The sequence below is a fragment of the Polistes canadensis genome, unplaced genomic scaffold, assembly GCF_001313835.1.
Source record: "Polistes canadensis isolate GaletaPanama2010 unplaced genomic scaffold, ASM131383v1 scaffold_10, whole genome shotgun sequence".
NCBI lineage: Eukaryota > Metazoa > Arthropoda > Insecta > Hymenoptera > Vespidae > Polistes > Polistes canadensis.
The window spans coordinates 83917-99787 of record NW_014569557.1 but is presented as its reverse complement, the minus strand read 5'-3'; the positions used below and the strand labels follow the sequence as shown (position 1 = coordinate 99787).

Genomic DNA, 15871 nt, shown 5'->3' with positions numbered 1-15871 from the left:
TCGTTTAAAAAAAGAAATATGTTTCTATGTTATAGTTTAGCGGGAGAGGATAGTTGGATATAATAAGCAAAATAATTTTGTCTTCACTTTATACGTGGAAAGGATATAGCCGAGCTAAATAAACTGGGGCCTTAATTAAAATTAAAAAAAAAAAAACATAATAAAAAAGTGAAAAAATATTTGTCTAATATAGTATTATGTTGCACATACTTATAATAATCATATGAATTGAAGTACTTTGTAAATTTTTCTAACTGAACTTTTTTCCATATGTGTTGCATATACAGAACAGAAAGAATATTAACTATCAAAAAGAAAGAAACAAACAACAAATAAACCCAAATAAATATATATATATATATACATACATACATACATATATACATACATACATACATAAATACAATCATACGTACGTACGTACATACAGGATTGCGTATAATCAATATAAAATTAAGTTTATCAACAAGAGTTTGGACATTTCCTTTCTAATATTAATTTATAGGTGCAATAATATACAAAGAAAATTTCGATTGAGAATGAGCACGTTAATTTTTGCAAGGATTGCTAATAAATAAAATCAGGGAAAAAAAACAAATGAATCTTCTGTTTTGAAAAATGTAAATATTCGTTATAGTTGTGTAGATCAGCACCAGAAATATATCAAAAAGTGAGATATCATACTTTCTAGTTATTTTGAAAAATAGAATGAAAAAACTTTACCTTATTGCATTATTATTATTATGTGCATTGAAAATATTTGTGAATTAGAAGAAGAAAAAAGAAAATCTCTCACTTTTAATACGTTTATAATTTATGACAATCACACTTCACCTTTAACTGTGTAATTTCGTTTTAAAAAAAGAAAAAGTTTCCATTCAACAATTCCTACGATGGTAAAAAAAGAAAATAATTTTTAATTAAATTAAAGAAAAAATAAAGAAGTAATTTTCAATATTATATTAGTACAACAAAAAACATGCAAATGATAATGATGATGATGCATATTGTAAAAAAAAAAAAAAAAAAGAAAGAGAAAAAACCACATGTCAAAGTTTTGACTGACTATGAGAATGAATATTGATATCGAAGTATATTTATTACTTCCTATTTCATTAATTAATTAAAAAGAAAAACTATAGACAAAACGAGAACATGTCATACAGGTTGTAGTTTTCTGTAACAAAATGATAAATATAATAATACAAAATAATTCTATTTAAACATTATCGAACGATATATAATATAACTCGATTTAAATATTCGTTGTTACATTTAATTAATTTCAATATAGGTTTATTATTTCTTAGTCTCGAATTTTTCTTCGTTTGTGATTGTATAAAAGTTGTTCTGTTCGTAAAAATATATATTCTTACATAATTTAAACAAAAAAATTAACGATTTTTAATCTCTAATTCATACTGCGAATATCACTCGTGTACCAAAACAATTTTCTAATGTTCTAATGAGGGGATTTAAAAAAAAAAAAAAAAAAGAAACACAGAGAAAGAAGAAATAGAGACAGAAAATAAAAAATAAAAATGATCATACAATCCAATTAGAACATACAACCAACAACTTCGAACTTGTTTTTACGTGAATATATACAAGACTGACAGGTGCCCCTATACTATAAATCATAATATACAAATTGTTATATATCAGTTTTACAGAGATGAGATGGTTCATTCTCCCGGCAGTAGACAAAAAGAGAAACTCTTTGCAATCGTTTTACAGTAAAATAATGCATGTATATATACATTCTAGAAAACAACAAACTACTAAAGAAAAGTAAATGAAAAAGGAAAAACTTAAAAAGCCCACAATAAGAACAGCAACATTGCGAGTGTATGTCTGGCATTATTATTTTGAAAGTATCGAAAAAAAACTTGAAGCAACTCGTCCTAATTCGCTTAATTATTTTTAAGTTTTGATCTAAATCATTTTCGTTTCTTTTTCGAAAACGTTTCAAAATTACGAGCGTTTTCGCGCCAAAACTTGTTGCCCGTGTACGTTGCGCGTGTTGGTAAATGGAGATATACATACATAAATATTTACATATATACAATTATTTTCCATTCGAAGTGCTTGTATGTGCATATAATATTTCCTTAGAAGAAAAAAAAATAATGAGAGAGAGAGAGAGAGAGAAAAAAATAAAATTATGAAAGAAAGAGATATTAAAAAAGAAGAAGAAGAAGAAAAAATTAAGAACGTTTACGGATGTAACTAATAGATTTTTGGTACGCTTTGGTACGACTAAAGCAGGATACTACATACATCCTTAAAATATGAATCCCGTGCCTTTTGTGCCTCTGCATTTAATCACACTAATTCACATTAAACCGTGAAAAAAAAGTATGATGTGAAAAAAGTGAGACCACACGTTATAGATAAACGATGGAATATCGTATGACGTAAAAGTATGAAGATGATGGATGATTTAAGAAATAGAGAAGAAAAAAATAAAAGAAATATCGAAACTTATTTAATCAATGATCGTTCGAATGATGATCGTCGTTCAATGAAAGCACGGAATGACAATCGGTTATGAAAAATAAAGAAAAAAGAATAAAAATAAAAAAAAATAGCCGATCGTGCTGTCGCGAAGACGTTCTATAATAAAATAAATTACAATTACAGGATCCTCCCAGCAACGAACAACCCCTCCGACCTTTATTTAAATTCTTTATTATTCACACGTACTCTGTTGCGTTTATTATAGTTTATGCGAATGGAATGGAAACAAGGAACCAAAAAACTAAATAAGTAAGCAGTTTTTTCTAATTTCTTAAATGCGTTTTTCGATTATGTAGTTATTTTGGGAAGAAAGCTATTAAACATTGTTTCGAAAAAATATGGAAGAACAAAAGAAGAAAAGAAAAAAATAGCAAAATATATGTTGATTACGTTATAATTGTGGAAAGTACGAGTTTGTGCATTGTACAAAATTGCAAATTAAGTTTGCCGTATGCGTTTTAATATAATATATTTTCAATGTTCTCTCCCTGCGATGTCATTGTGCTTGTTATATAAATGCTTATTATATAATTGTTCAGAGAAAACATTATATGGCCATTACGATGAGAATACGATATTACTTATGCGGTTTAACAATGTAATCAAAAACATATACACACTGATATACATGTTTAAAAAAATCATTTGATTTTCCTTCAACAACTTAACATCTAAAATATCGATACATGTTAACCAGCATATGTGATATACGTCTCTATGTGTATATTTATAGTAAGTATATGTATAATATAGTTAAGTATACATGTAAAATATTTTTTTTTTTCTCTTTCGGAATCAATCGAAAATAATATTGGTTTTTCGTCCCTGCCTTTTTAGAACAACAAAAATATCACGAATCTTGCTTTCTGACAAAAAGAAGCTCTGCGATGTACAAAAATGCCAATATCAATATAACATATGTACATAATGCAACACAAAACTATATTGCTAATAATAAATATTCAAATATGTTTGCTCTCCCCTAATATTGATCCATTTTGCTATTTTCGATAGTTTTTGGCTTCTTACTTTTTACTTTTAACGCGCGTTATTTCCAACACAAAAAGTGCATTTAACCGTATGAAAAAATACTATTAACCATAACATTATGAGAGCAATTATTGTAGGTCAATTTTACTTGGCAAATGTGAAAAACTAAATAGAAGAAATGATTGTTTTCTTTTACTATTTTTTTGCATTCGTATCGACGCCCGTAGCAAGTTTCGATCTTTTTAAATTTGAAATTCGCGGCAATTTACTTCGTGTATCGTATATATCGATATTTTCCATTCTCGAAAAAATCGATATCTGTAGTTTCAAAAGTTGTAAAATGACATTAAAAGAACAATCGTTTATTACATTAGAGATCACTAATTATAAAATCATTATAAAACACGAATTAATTAATATCAATCTTTTTAAATTCTACTAATAATTAATATATCTAAATTGAAAGACATTTAATAATTTAAATGATGTATCTATACAAAAATGAATCAACGACGATAGATTTTGACATTTCTAAAGAAACCATCTGATTGGTCAATCGTTTTGCGAATGGACTGTTTTCTGATTCACTCGAATATTTCATGTGAGTCCGTGATTGGATAATACAAAATTGATTTCTTTCGTCAAAGAATAATAATGTTAAGAGAGAAAAGAACCAGTTTTTATCTTTTCTTTTCGGAAAAGCTATAAGATATTCTTTCAAAAATAGAAACGAAGTAAACAACAATGGCGAAATATTTATACTTGAGGTTTCGCATAGATTTCTTTGAGTTACTTAATCTAATTTATTATATAATCTAAAAAGTAAACAGTATAATAACAAGTACTGCATAATTTCTCATCGATGTAAGAATGTTTGTTATTATAAAAAATAATTAAGAAATAACGAGAAATAATGTTCATTTCAATGCTAACGTAATCGCGACTGCGCAATCAACCAAAATAGCATAATCCCTTGTGCGTAGGACGTTATACTCCTACTGTGCGTTGTGTTAACCTCAACAACGACACGCACACGACACACAACACAAACAACACGTACGCACATACGCACATATATATATACATTCATATACTCATCCAGAAAAAGTGGTTGAGCTCCAGAGAGACAATCTTAACGAGTTGCTTTAAAGAATCTCAGGAAGAAAAATTGTAGTAAACGTAGTGTTTGATTCATAGTCAAATGACTATGTGGGGTGCCTTTGAACAAAAAAGAAAAAAGAATATTTAGTTTTACGTGCCTTGTTTTTATTTCTATCTCATTCTTTACTATTCTATCTTTCTCACTCAATTTTATACACATCCCCTCTCAGTTGTTCTTTGTCAATTTTTTTTCTCTCTCTCTCTCTCATTTTCATTCTCATCCTCTCTCTTTCTCACTTTACTCTTGTGGTCTCTTACTTGCTCGTATCTAAGATTCGCACCAGTGACATTTCATTGTCATACATGTGACAAATTAAAACTGTCGTTAAAAATAAATAAAAAGAATGTCGAAACCTAGTGATAGACAAAGTTACGCACAGACCTACAAACTCGTAGTTGTGGGTGGTGGTGGTGTTGGAAAATCAGCTATTACAATCCAATTCATTCAAGTAAGTACTTTTTATGGTTACTAGCTCTTATGTTACTACAATAATCAAATGTATGAATTACGTGTTCAAGTACCAATCAGCATCGTTCTCCAGGTTACACCATTCATAGATTGTCCGAAAGGAAATGAATTAACGATAAATTTTTTAACTATGATCTCATCTTCGGTTATTTAGGTTTGACTTTTTCTCTATTTTCTACGGACGAAACTTATTTAGAACTTGATGACGTCAAAGTTCGTTATACGTTATTTTGATAGACGATATCAAATGATACGAACGTTATTTCATTTAATGATTATGTCATACAAGCACACACTATTGTCATATATGGTCACGCTAACTTTATCTCACCAGTTGATAACACTATCAATATTGTAAACTATTTTTGTTTTCCTTGTATTATATGTTTAACTTAGATTATAGTATAATCTAATTACATTTAATAACAAACACTTTTAATGGTGCTTTTTATTGAAAATTAATTTTTTTGTAGAGTTATTTTGTAACCGACTATGATCCAACGATTGAGGATTCGTATACCAAACAATGTGTCATCGATGACGTTCCTGCAAAACTTGACAGTACGTTTGAGTGTTAATATTTGTATTAAATATATTTATAATAATATTTAGTTTATCATTTTAATTTTACTTTAAATTTTAATTTTTAGTATTGGATACTGCGGGACAAGAAGAATTTAGTGCAATGCGTGAACAGTACATGAGAAGCGGAGAAGGTTTCTTGCTTGTATTCGCAGTCACGGATCATTCATCGTTTGATGAAATTTTAAAATTTCATAGACAAATTCTTCGAGTGAAAGATCGTGACGAGTTTCCTATGCTTATGGTTGGCAATAAAGCTGACTTGGATCACCAAAGAATTGTAAGATATATTATACGAATTTATGAATGAATGACTACCAATGCTGAGGTTTAGTAAATAAATTTCTTTAATGTATATAATTTTCGCATTACAGATATCCGTTGAGGAAGCACAAAATATGGCACGTCAGTTGAAAATTCCCTACATTGAGTGTAGTGCTAAGTTAAGAATGAACGTGGATCAAGCCTTTCACGAATTAGTTAAAATTGTTCGTAAATTTCAATTGTCTGAAAGACCACCGCTTAAACCAAATTATAAGAAAAATAAGAAGAAATGTTGCATGCTATAAATTTATCTTAGCAGCGTTGCAACATTCTTCCAACGCCGAATACAATCGGTGAAATTTTATGAGAAAAATTATCGAAACATCGATTAGTAAACAATGCAATGAAGGATATTGCGATTATTTTGATATTGACGATTATATTACATGAAAACGAAAAAGAAAAGAAGAAGAAAGGAAAAGAAAAGTATAAGAATACATTTTAATATGTGAAAATCTCATTAGTTATTAAACGAAAAAATATTGTTGGATATGATCGATAGATAAAGTTAAATTTAAATTATTTTATTTTAAACGGTCTATATATTATATTATAATATAAGATTTCTTATATAAGAAATAATCAAAAGTTCGAATATAGTTTTTTGACCATATATTTGTTTCGATATCGTCGAAACAATATATAAATCTGTTTTTAAGAAAAGTAACAAAGTAACACGAATGCTATGTTATAAACAAATTTATAACAATAACCGTAATTGCTTTGATGAATTTTACTTATAATTTATATCAGAATTTATATCGTAGGATATTAATTACGTGTGTATATTAACCGAATTTTTGTGACAAATTTTACACCGATAATAGAAGCAAAGAATGAATAGTCGTAAAAAATCTCAAGTATGCGAGAGTATTCTTGCGTAAGGATAAAACAACAAAACAAAACAAGACAAAAAAAGGAAACAATTTATATACATTTCATTTGTACCTCTTCTCACAAAAATAGTACAATAATCTAACGTTTAAGTAGTATTTTTTAACCGAGTATTCTCTTGTAGATCAAGAGTAATTTTTATTTTTAAATTAGATTTAAAGATAATTCTTTCGCATAAATTGCACAAGGTTTATTACCAGATATTTTAACAATTTATATTTGCGTAGGATTTTTTTGGTTTGTTATGTACTAATGAAATTAATTTAGCAATAACAATAGGCGATCTTATATAATTTTAAGTTTATGTGCAAATACAAGAAATGCTGCAATTTGTCAAATCTTTCAAAGATGTTTTACAATTATTAAACAAAAAAAGAATCAATTGAGTATACGAATCAGTTGAATATTAATTAGAGTTAAATAAAATCTGTTGATTTAAAGTTGATTTTTTTGTAATATTTTAAGAAAAAAGAAATATAATATTTTATATTTCATTTATATTTTTACTTGAAAAGAGTAATATAAGAAAAGAAAAAGAAAAAATTAACGATATGATGTCCTATAGTGGCTTCATTTTTAGTCGCCTCTTATGACAAGCAGGGATTACTGAGGGGGTATTATTACCTGCCCTCCCCACGAGGTTTATTATTATTATTATTATTATTAATAATATATCTCGATGTGTTTATGGAGAATTATTTATTTGTTGATCTATATACTCGTTTTGTCATTAGGATAAGAAAATAATGAATAATAGGAAATTGAAACCAGTAATATAATTATGGGGCCAATAACAAATGTAACGCACAATTAATTTTTCTAACTACCAGTTATCTATCTCTCAGTCTTTGTGTAACGAAATAGATATTAATACGATCTATGTAACACACATGGTATTTTTTATAACAATATAATGTATTTGATGTAACCTCTTACAAGTATTTAAAAAAAACAGTGAAAGCAAAGAAGAAACATGTAATCGTTCGTCAAGTTTTTCCCAAAAAAGTATATTTTGTACTTAAACAATTGCCTGTCGATATCACGTGAAATGTGCTCTGTAATTTATGATAAACATTATTGTCACACGTTTATCTTTGTCGTGTATAATACGATTCAAAATGATTCAATTTCCCGCCATTCTTTTTCCCACCATTTTGTTTTAAACATTCTCTGTGTATGCGTCAATTTGTAATCAAGAAGTCATTAGAATTTATTTATTTTTTAATTTGTCACGATGATTTTTATATGATAATTAACGATTATGATTACATTTTATTTGTAATAGATTTATTTTATTAAAATATATGTATATAATTAATCGACACTAACTTTAATAAGAAAATGATTATCGGTAAGATAATTCCGTTAATTAAGTGAATAACTTATTTGTATTATTTCTTTCGATCTTGTGCCAATAGATAAGAACATATACTTTGTTAATTAACACCGTAATAATTGAGAAAAAAAAAAATAATTACTACTATAAATCAATTAAAGAGTATTAATTCCTACTCAAAAGGCGCGCGAGTTTTTACAGATTTTGAAATCTCTCCGTGAAATACGAACAACAAAAAAGATATAAAAGAATTATTTTTTGATGTATTTAAACATATGATACTAAATCATATTTCTTTATCGTCACGTTTGACTCTCTTAATAATTTATTTCCTTGCAAAAACATAAATCTACCGATAGCGATTAAATGGCAAACATGTTCGAATATTTTTCTTCTTCGCGAGCAACGAATAAATATATATATATATATCGAGTATACTCTAAACAAAATTATTATCATTCTTAGCGTAACAGAATTATTAACAAATTACACAATTTTATTGAAAAAAAAAAATCAAAAGTATGTTAAAAAAAAATGATAACGATTATTATCATAAAGTGACATAACGTTTAAAAGTCGTCCTGCTTGATATCGATTATCGGGATCGGTCCATGGGAAAATCCAGTAATGATTACTCTACCTGATGCTACGGAACATTCACCCTAATTTAACCGAGAAACGATCGAAGAAGAGCAGCAAGGTGGTCAGACGGGATTCCCACCGTGGCTATTCTTGACCAGACCAGGCTAATATTGAATCCGTTCAATTACTTCCAGCTACGTTACTACATCCAACGCATCGCTATAAGTATAAATATCATCATCGATTCCTCTATCATTTCTTTTTTTTCTTTTACATTATCTCGAAAGTAGTCGTAGAGAAGAGGCCAGTAAAGAGGCCGACGATCATTTTTATTTTCCTACTTCTTCTACCTTCCTTTTCTTTCTCTTTCTCTCACCTTTTACATATATATATATATATATATAAAGACGTATATTTATAAAATTATATACGCAATTTTATGCATATATTTATAAATGGACTACGTGCAAGTGTGTACATGTGTATGTATTTACATATGTTTCTTTCTTTTTTACACTATTTCAGGATTCTCAGTAAAAACCATGTTTCTATAGTTTACTCGATTACCTCTACACGCCCTCTCTCCTCCACCCCCCGGATATATTATCGTTACGCGATGCGGCCTTCGCCAAGGCCCAAGCAACTAATCCTTTGTTTGCAAAGATATTCCAAGCCAAGAAAACCAGTTCTTCTTTTACTACTGCACTTCAACGACTATGAACATTAGACTGGTGTGCATATACGCATATGTTGTGTTATTATTCCTTTTGTTGAAGAGACATAGATCGTTATGTGTTGTAAATAGCCAAACGAAAACCGGGAAACGATAAAATCCTCGTAATCATGATTATTACGAGAGGAGTTGGATGAGGGTGGGAAGGAAGAAAGGAAGGAAGGAAGGAAGGAAGGAAGACAAATAAAAAGAAAAAGGAGTAGGAGGCGAGAAAAATGCAAAAGAGGAAAAAAGATTGGGGAGGTAGGTAGGTAGGTAGGTAGGTAGGTACGAGTCGAGGGGGTAGCTGGGAGGGGAAGGGGTTGAGAAAAAAAGGAAGATGACGGTAGGCGCCGTGTCTCGAAGATGTTAAAGGGTGGAAGACCTGCTTGTTGCGAACGAACAGGAGAACGACGTTCCTCCGAGTGCAAATTTATGAAGGAGGAATATCCGATTATCTGAACTCGAGAGAAATATAAGGGAAGAAAAATTGTGTATAAACGTTATTTTACTCGCGGAACAATCTTTATTCGTATTTAGTAACCATGATAGCGGGTAAGATAGAAATATATTAACGAAAGAAAAATTGAAACGAATTTTTCGTTTAAATAATAAATGACAGATAATAATGTTGTGTGTGTATGTGTGTGTGTGGCACGTTTTATTTATCTTATTGTTAATAATTTGTTCATATTTATTATTTGATTTCCTCGCGTGTACGTAGTATGTACTACGTTTATTGTTTAGATGCGATATACACTCTGCAACGATCAAGGTCATGCTGCTTTTTACTTCTCCAATAGGAGAAGGGAGAAGATGCACGAGGAAGAGGAATAAAAGGACGAAGAAGAGAAAGAAGATACGGGGATAAAAATAGCCTCACTCGGTGAAAAATAAAAAGTAACCGACTGAGATGACCACCGGCCGATGGATGTATGTAGAATAAAAAGAAGAAGAGTAAGAGGAAAAGGAGAAGGATGAAGAAGAAGAAGGAGGAGGAGGAAGAAGAAGAAGAAGAAGAGGAGGACGAAGAGGAGAATGAACGGACGAACGAACGGGTCGAAATAAAAAGAAGTGAAGTATATCAAAAACAAGGACCGCAAAGGGGGGTCCAAGATTGAAGATGGTAAAGAAAAATGAGAAGAGTGAGAAAGGAAAAGGGGGAGAGATGATCCTCCTGCTATTTTTGTTCACTAGGATAATGTATACCTCCTCCCTTCACCCTATAAAGGTGGTTATTTTTTGCTTAAAAACTTGCCACAATAAATATGAAAAAAAGAAACGAAAAATAAAAAAAAAAAAACCATACAAGAAGAAGAAGAAGAAGAAGACGAGCATATGGGAGTTCAATGGTCGGGCGCAAAAAAAAGAAAAAAAGAAAAAGGGACTCGAAGGAATGATCTCGTAGCACCCTTAGTTTCTTCTTGCTGTTAACTTTTGGCGTTTCCTAAATGATCTCTTACACATTATCTGAATAGTTAAGGCAGTCAGCCAGGCATGCAGGCAGGCAGTTAGCCACCTAGCAATTCCTCTTCATTCTCGTCGCGTTTGTCTACGTTCTCCTGTTCGCGGGATTCCAGAAGCTATTTAGTTGATGGTAGGCGCCAGTCAACGAGAACGGATCGTGCACGCGAGAGCAACTTCAAGTTAAAAAGACCGGACAAGAAGGATGGTGTTTCTCCGTAAATGAAGAAGAGGAGCATTTTACTTTTATTTCTTCCTCCTCTTCTTCTTCATCCTCATCTTCCTTCCTTCCTTCCTTCTATTCTCTTTCCCTTCTCATTTTATTTGTTTTTTTTTGTTGTTGTTGTCGTCTCTTGTTCTCTTTATTCGTCGTTCTGGAATCAGCAGGAGCAGCAACAGCAGCGTAATGCCTGGACGGTGGGTATGCGACGCTGCTGTTGGCCGAGGTAATGCGGCCGAGGGCAACCTTCGGCCGTTCTCAGACAGGGCCGAGGATTGAAGGAAAAAGAAGAGGGAGCCGCCGGGAGAGTTGGAACGGGTTCTCTCCTCCGGGCCGGGTACGCAGTCCAGTCGAAGACTCACGATGATAGTGAACGCCCGATGAAGAATCTTCCCCCCGTCCAACTGAACGAACAGACAGTCCGCGACTGCCCTGTCGAACTCGAGCGCCCCAGGTCAGTGCACGTTCCTCTTTCTCTCTCTCTTTCTCTCACTCATTCTCTTTTTCTATCCATCTATCTTTCTTCTCTTTCTCTTATATAATTGATTTTTCTATGACATAACCCATTACTCCTCGTCGATCTTGGGATCACCTATTTTTTTCCAACAAATTTTTCTTTTTTTTTTTTTCTCTCTCTATCTATTGCAATTGTGTGTATGTGTTTTTTTTTTAATCCCCATCAAACACATACTTTTTTCCGCGTCAATTTTATTTTATTACGTTTCGATTGATTCGCCGGGGGGTTTTTTAATGTAATTTTGGGAAAAAAAAAATTAGGAATTTTAAATTAGAAAATATAAGTAAATAACGTTATAACGATTGAAACCAATTGGCGGGAGTTGCGAACAATCTTCCGGCTTTTCAATACGCGAAAGTGATCTCTCAAGCACATTTCGTAACTATCTAATATATGTACCGTGTTTTCTAATAAAGGTAACACAAATTACCTGCGACATCATCGACTCTCCATCATCTCCTTTAGATAAGATTAATATGTTAACGTTGTATACATATATCTTAACATCTTCTTCTTCTTATTCTTATTCTTATTATTTCTTTTACCGATCGACACGCATTTCTTTTTCTTCTTCTACTTCTTCTTCTTCTACTTCTTCTTCTTCTTCTTCTTATTCTTCTTCTTTTGAATATATTAGTTATTCGTAGCATAGCGTTGGCGACGTGTTTACCGTGTAATTATAGACGTCCGCGGCCACGGTGCCGCCCGGCACGAAGTCCTGTCAAGGGAAAACTTTCATTTTCTATCGAACGATCGACTAGCTAAGTCATTTGCAAATTAACGTTGTATTTGTTTCATCTATGCACGCTCCAGAGAACACTTGCTACACATCTAAACATGTTCCCGTACGTATATATATATATATACATTTTATATCGCATACATGTATGCTGATACAAGAACGAATAATAATATTTTACGGTCTATATTGTATAGAATGTGATAAAGTGCATGTCGATTCGTTCAATGTATCTTTACGTATGATTCGAACCGTAATTAATTCATTCGTCTGTTTGTAATTGTACAGAATAATTGTAGACGTTAGATTAAAATGGAACGAACGAACAAACGAACGTTCATAGTACATCATTATATTATAACGTTTCGTTTTATTTTTATTATCACTTTTTTATCATCATAATTTTGTATTTATACAAACCAATCGTGTTTTTCTATTTCTTTTTCTATCTTCTTTTTTATTTGCTCATTTCAGAATATCTATCGATTTATATATGTAATATTATTATACAGAATGATTAACTGCACTTTTTATTTCCTCCTACTTTTTAGCCTACGATAAGTTCTTAACGAACGTTAATTTGTATTTTTCCAATATATCGTTTTATCGAATACAAGTGAAATATTTGTTCGACAATATTTTCACAAATTCGTTATCGAGTTCATTGATTTAGAAATTTGTAGATCGACGAATCACGTTTATTTTCTTTTCTTATTCGATAATCGATGATTCATCAACCAACAAACGAAAACTTCTTACTTTAGATAAAAATATACATTTTATCGAGAAAAAGTCGTTAAATATTGATTTTACCAAGATTCTCACAAATTAGTTATCGAGTTTATTGATTTAGAAAAATTTGTAGATCGATTAGTTACACTTTGTTTCTTTCTTTTTTTTTTTTCTTTTTTAATTTACGAAAATGTCTTCCTTCGATCGCGAAGAAATCGACAAATTTGTCTTAATTTTTTTTTTTTGTTTTTCCTTTTTCTTTTTTTTTTGTTTGTTTAATGGAATTCCATTGGTAAAGGCATCGTCTTCTTAGAAATTGGGCCGAGAAGTGCAAAGGCCGTCCTCGAGGAATTATTCAATAACGGACGAACGCGATAGAAGTGTCTGCCCTCCGGCGTAACTGTAAAACGAAGATTCGTAAAATGAAATAACCGTATATATATATATATATATGTATTTATAGATTTAAATAAACGCGTTTAAAGATTTGATGTTATTTTTAAAGGTGATAAACATAAATAATTTCTTTCACTGACTTAATGTGTTCTCTCGCGAAGTTTAACGCGAAAAAAACTATCGTAAAGAAGTCCCGTTGCTTTTTAAACGAGATACGATTCCATTTTTGTAAAAAGATAAATTTTGTTTAAAACAAAAAAAGAAAGTCGAGCATGTATGTTATTTCGTTTATTCGTCTTTAACACGTTTACGATTAAATTATTATCATCGAGAAGATTCTAATACGTCAGTTTGCGTACAGGTGAATCGAGTTAAATGCGTGTCAATTAGCACGTACGTAAATTTGTTTTTCGCACATTGAAACGATATTTCTTAAGCAAAAGAGACGAATGATTAAATTCTTAATATTTTATATGGTTTATGTAAAAAAAAAAAAAAAAAAGAAAGAAAAAAAACCGATGTATGTTTCAATGAATAATTATTTCATATGATATTATAATTAACGTTATAATTAGAATGACTTTCGTAATCGTAATTTTTGTCAATGATATAGATAAAAGATTCTTATAAGTACGAGTACTGGTTACTCTCGTATTAGTTAACGTGTTAACGGATTTGTCCTTACAAAGGCAAAGATTTCTTTTCACTTCGAATGAAAAGAAGGGAAAAAAGTTGTTGCCGAACGAGTCCTCTTCTAAAGAAAGGTTCATCGACCCAACAAGATTTTCCAAATTGAAAAAAGTTAATCTATTTGTAGAAACAAAAATGTTATCTTATTTTCTTAAACTCGGGATTCCCTCGAGTTGGAACGATATAAACCCCAATAAAGATCGGTATATGGTGGTTGGTATGGTGGTATATCCCAAAGAAAATCTTCTCTCTCTTTCTCTTTACCGAGAAAGAGATAGAACCAGTTTAATTCTTTTGCGAATGGGAATGGTACTTAAAGGGTTCGCGACAACTTTAAGGTTTTACCTTATGGTAGAAACGGTAAAAGAAAAATACAAATGCGGTTTATAAATATAAATCCGAGAAAATGCACAGTAATTAGCGGGAACGTGTTTTTACCAAGAATAACCATAAATGGTGACCAACGGCTAGGATATTTAAGTTCCTTGCTCGTCCTCCCAAGATTTTCTAGATTCTACTCGCGGAGTTTCTTCTTCTTATTCTTCTACTTCTTCTTTTTTATCTACGATCACGTGCTACCTTCTTTTTCGTTTATTTATTTTTTTTTTATTTATTTAATCAATACAATACCATATATATAATACAATATAATATAATATAAATAAACATCTCTCTATAAATAACACCGTGTGAGAGATCGTAATTATTATTATTATTATTATTATTATTATTATTGAATGAAAATTGGACACCCTGTATATATGTACATTCACTCGCGCGCATACGTGATGGAAATGATGAAAACAAGTCAATTGAGGAACGGAAAATACGTTGCTAGAAGATACGCAACTTCGTCGGATAATATTCTTCTAACTCGTACGAGCTTGAAAGTAGAAACGAACGGGGACCGTTAGAGACTAAACGTGTCTGCACACAATTTGGTATATTCTACTGACTTGCTTGTTTGCTTTAACGCAAGGAAGGTGAATTTTTCCGGCTATTCCTCCTCTTATTTGGATAAGAAACCAATAGAGTGAATGTATATGAGTAAAGTAAGTTGGAAATAAAATAACTTAGCATATAAGAAACATATAGATAACTATTAAAACCGGTAAGGTGTGTGTTACGTTTCTCCCTTTCTGTTAAGTTTACATGCTATGTTAGCTCACTTAAAAGTATATTTTTGTTTGACCAATTATCGGGTCTTCCCATCATCCTGCGTCAATTGCTATTGGATAATTAATAATTCGTTTGTTCAACCAATTTTTTCATTTTATGCAATTTCAAAATAACATACGAATTTGTTGTACCAACGAACGAACTAACGAACGAAATACGACCAAGAATTATTATTATTTGGTTTATTTTTTTTTCTTCCCTTCTTCCTCTTCTTCTTTTTCTTCTTCTTCTTTTTGTAACTATCTCTTCCTTCCTCTTCTTCTCATTCCTTTGATTTATATCGACCTTAACTTTTAAATCTTCCGTGACCGTGTAATAAACCATTACGTAAATCAAACATTTTTCTGTTTTTTTTTTTTTTTTT

General features: G+C 30.8%; 2 protein-coding genes across 3 annotated transcripts in view; both read left to right on the top strand.

The window, feature by feature from the left end:
- The first annotated feature begins 4241 nt into the window (after positions 1-4241).
- On the top strand, positions 4242-6434 carry LOC106793060 (ras-like protein 2). Its single transcript, XM_014759668.1, has 4 exons — positions 4242-5120; positions 5614-5701; positions 5791-6002; positions 6097-6434. The coding sequence occupies exons 1-4, from the start codon at positions 5016-5018 to the stop codon at positions 6289-6291; spliced, it is 600 nt and encodes a 199-aa protein (XP_014615154.1). The 5' UTR covers positions 4242-5015; the 3' UTR covers positions 6292-6434.
- Positions 6435-10585: 4151 nt separating this feature from the next.
- LOC106793010 (monocarboxylate transporter 9-like) overlaps positions 10586-15871 on the top strand; it is a 13012-nt gene continuing 7726 nt past the window's right edge. The window contains exon 1 of one of the 2 annotated variants that reach the window (XM_014759571.1): positions 10586-11708. The gene's annotated coding sequence lies outside the window, so the exon portion shown is untranslated. Of the gene's footprint in view, positions 11709-15231; positions 15381-15871 lie in introns of those variants that run through there. The other variant, XM_014759573.1, reaches the window with a different exon arrangement.

Bases quoted from the DNA above. Each gene is read 5' to 3' on its own strand.
- LOC106793060 (XM_014759668.1), top strand. From the start codon at position 5,016: ATGTCGAAACCTAGTGATAGACAAAGTTACGCACAGACCTACAAACTC. The intron at 5,121-5,613 runs GTAAGTACTTTT...ATTTTTTTGTAG, and splicing joins TTACAATCCAATTCATTCAA to AGTTATTTTGTAACCGACTA. The intron at 6,003-6,096 runs GTAAGATATATT...TTCGCATTACAG, and splicing joins ACTTGGATCACCAAAGAATT to ATATCCGTTGAGGAAGCACA.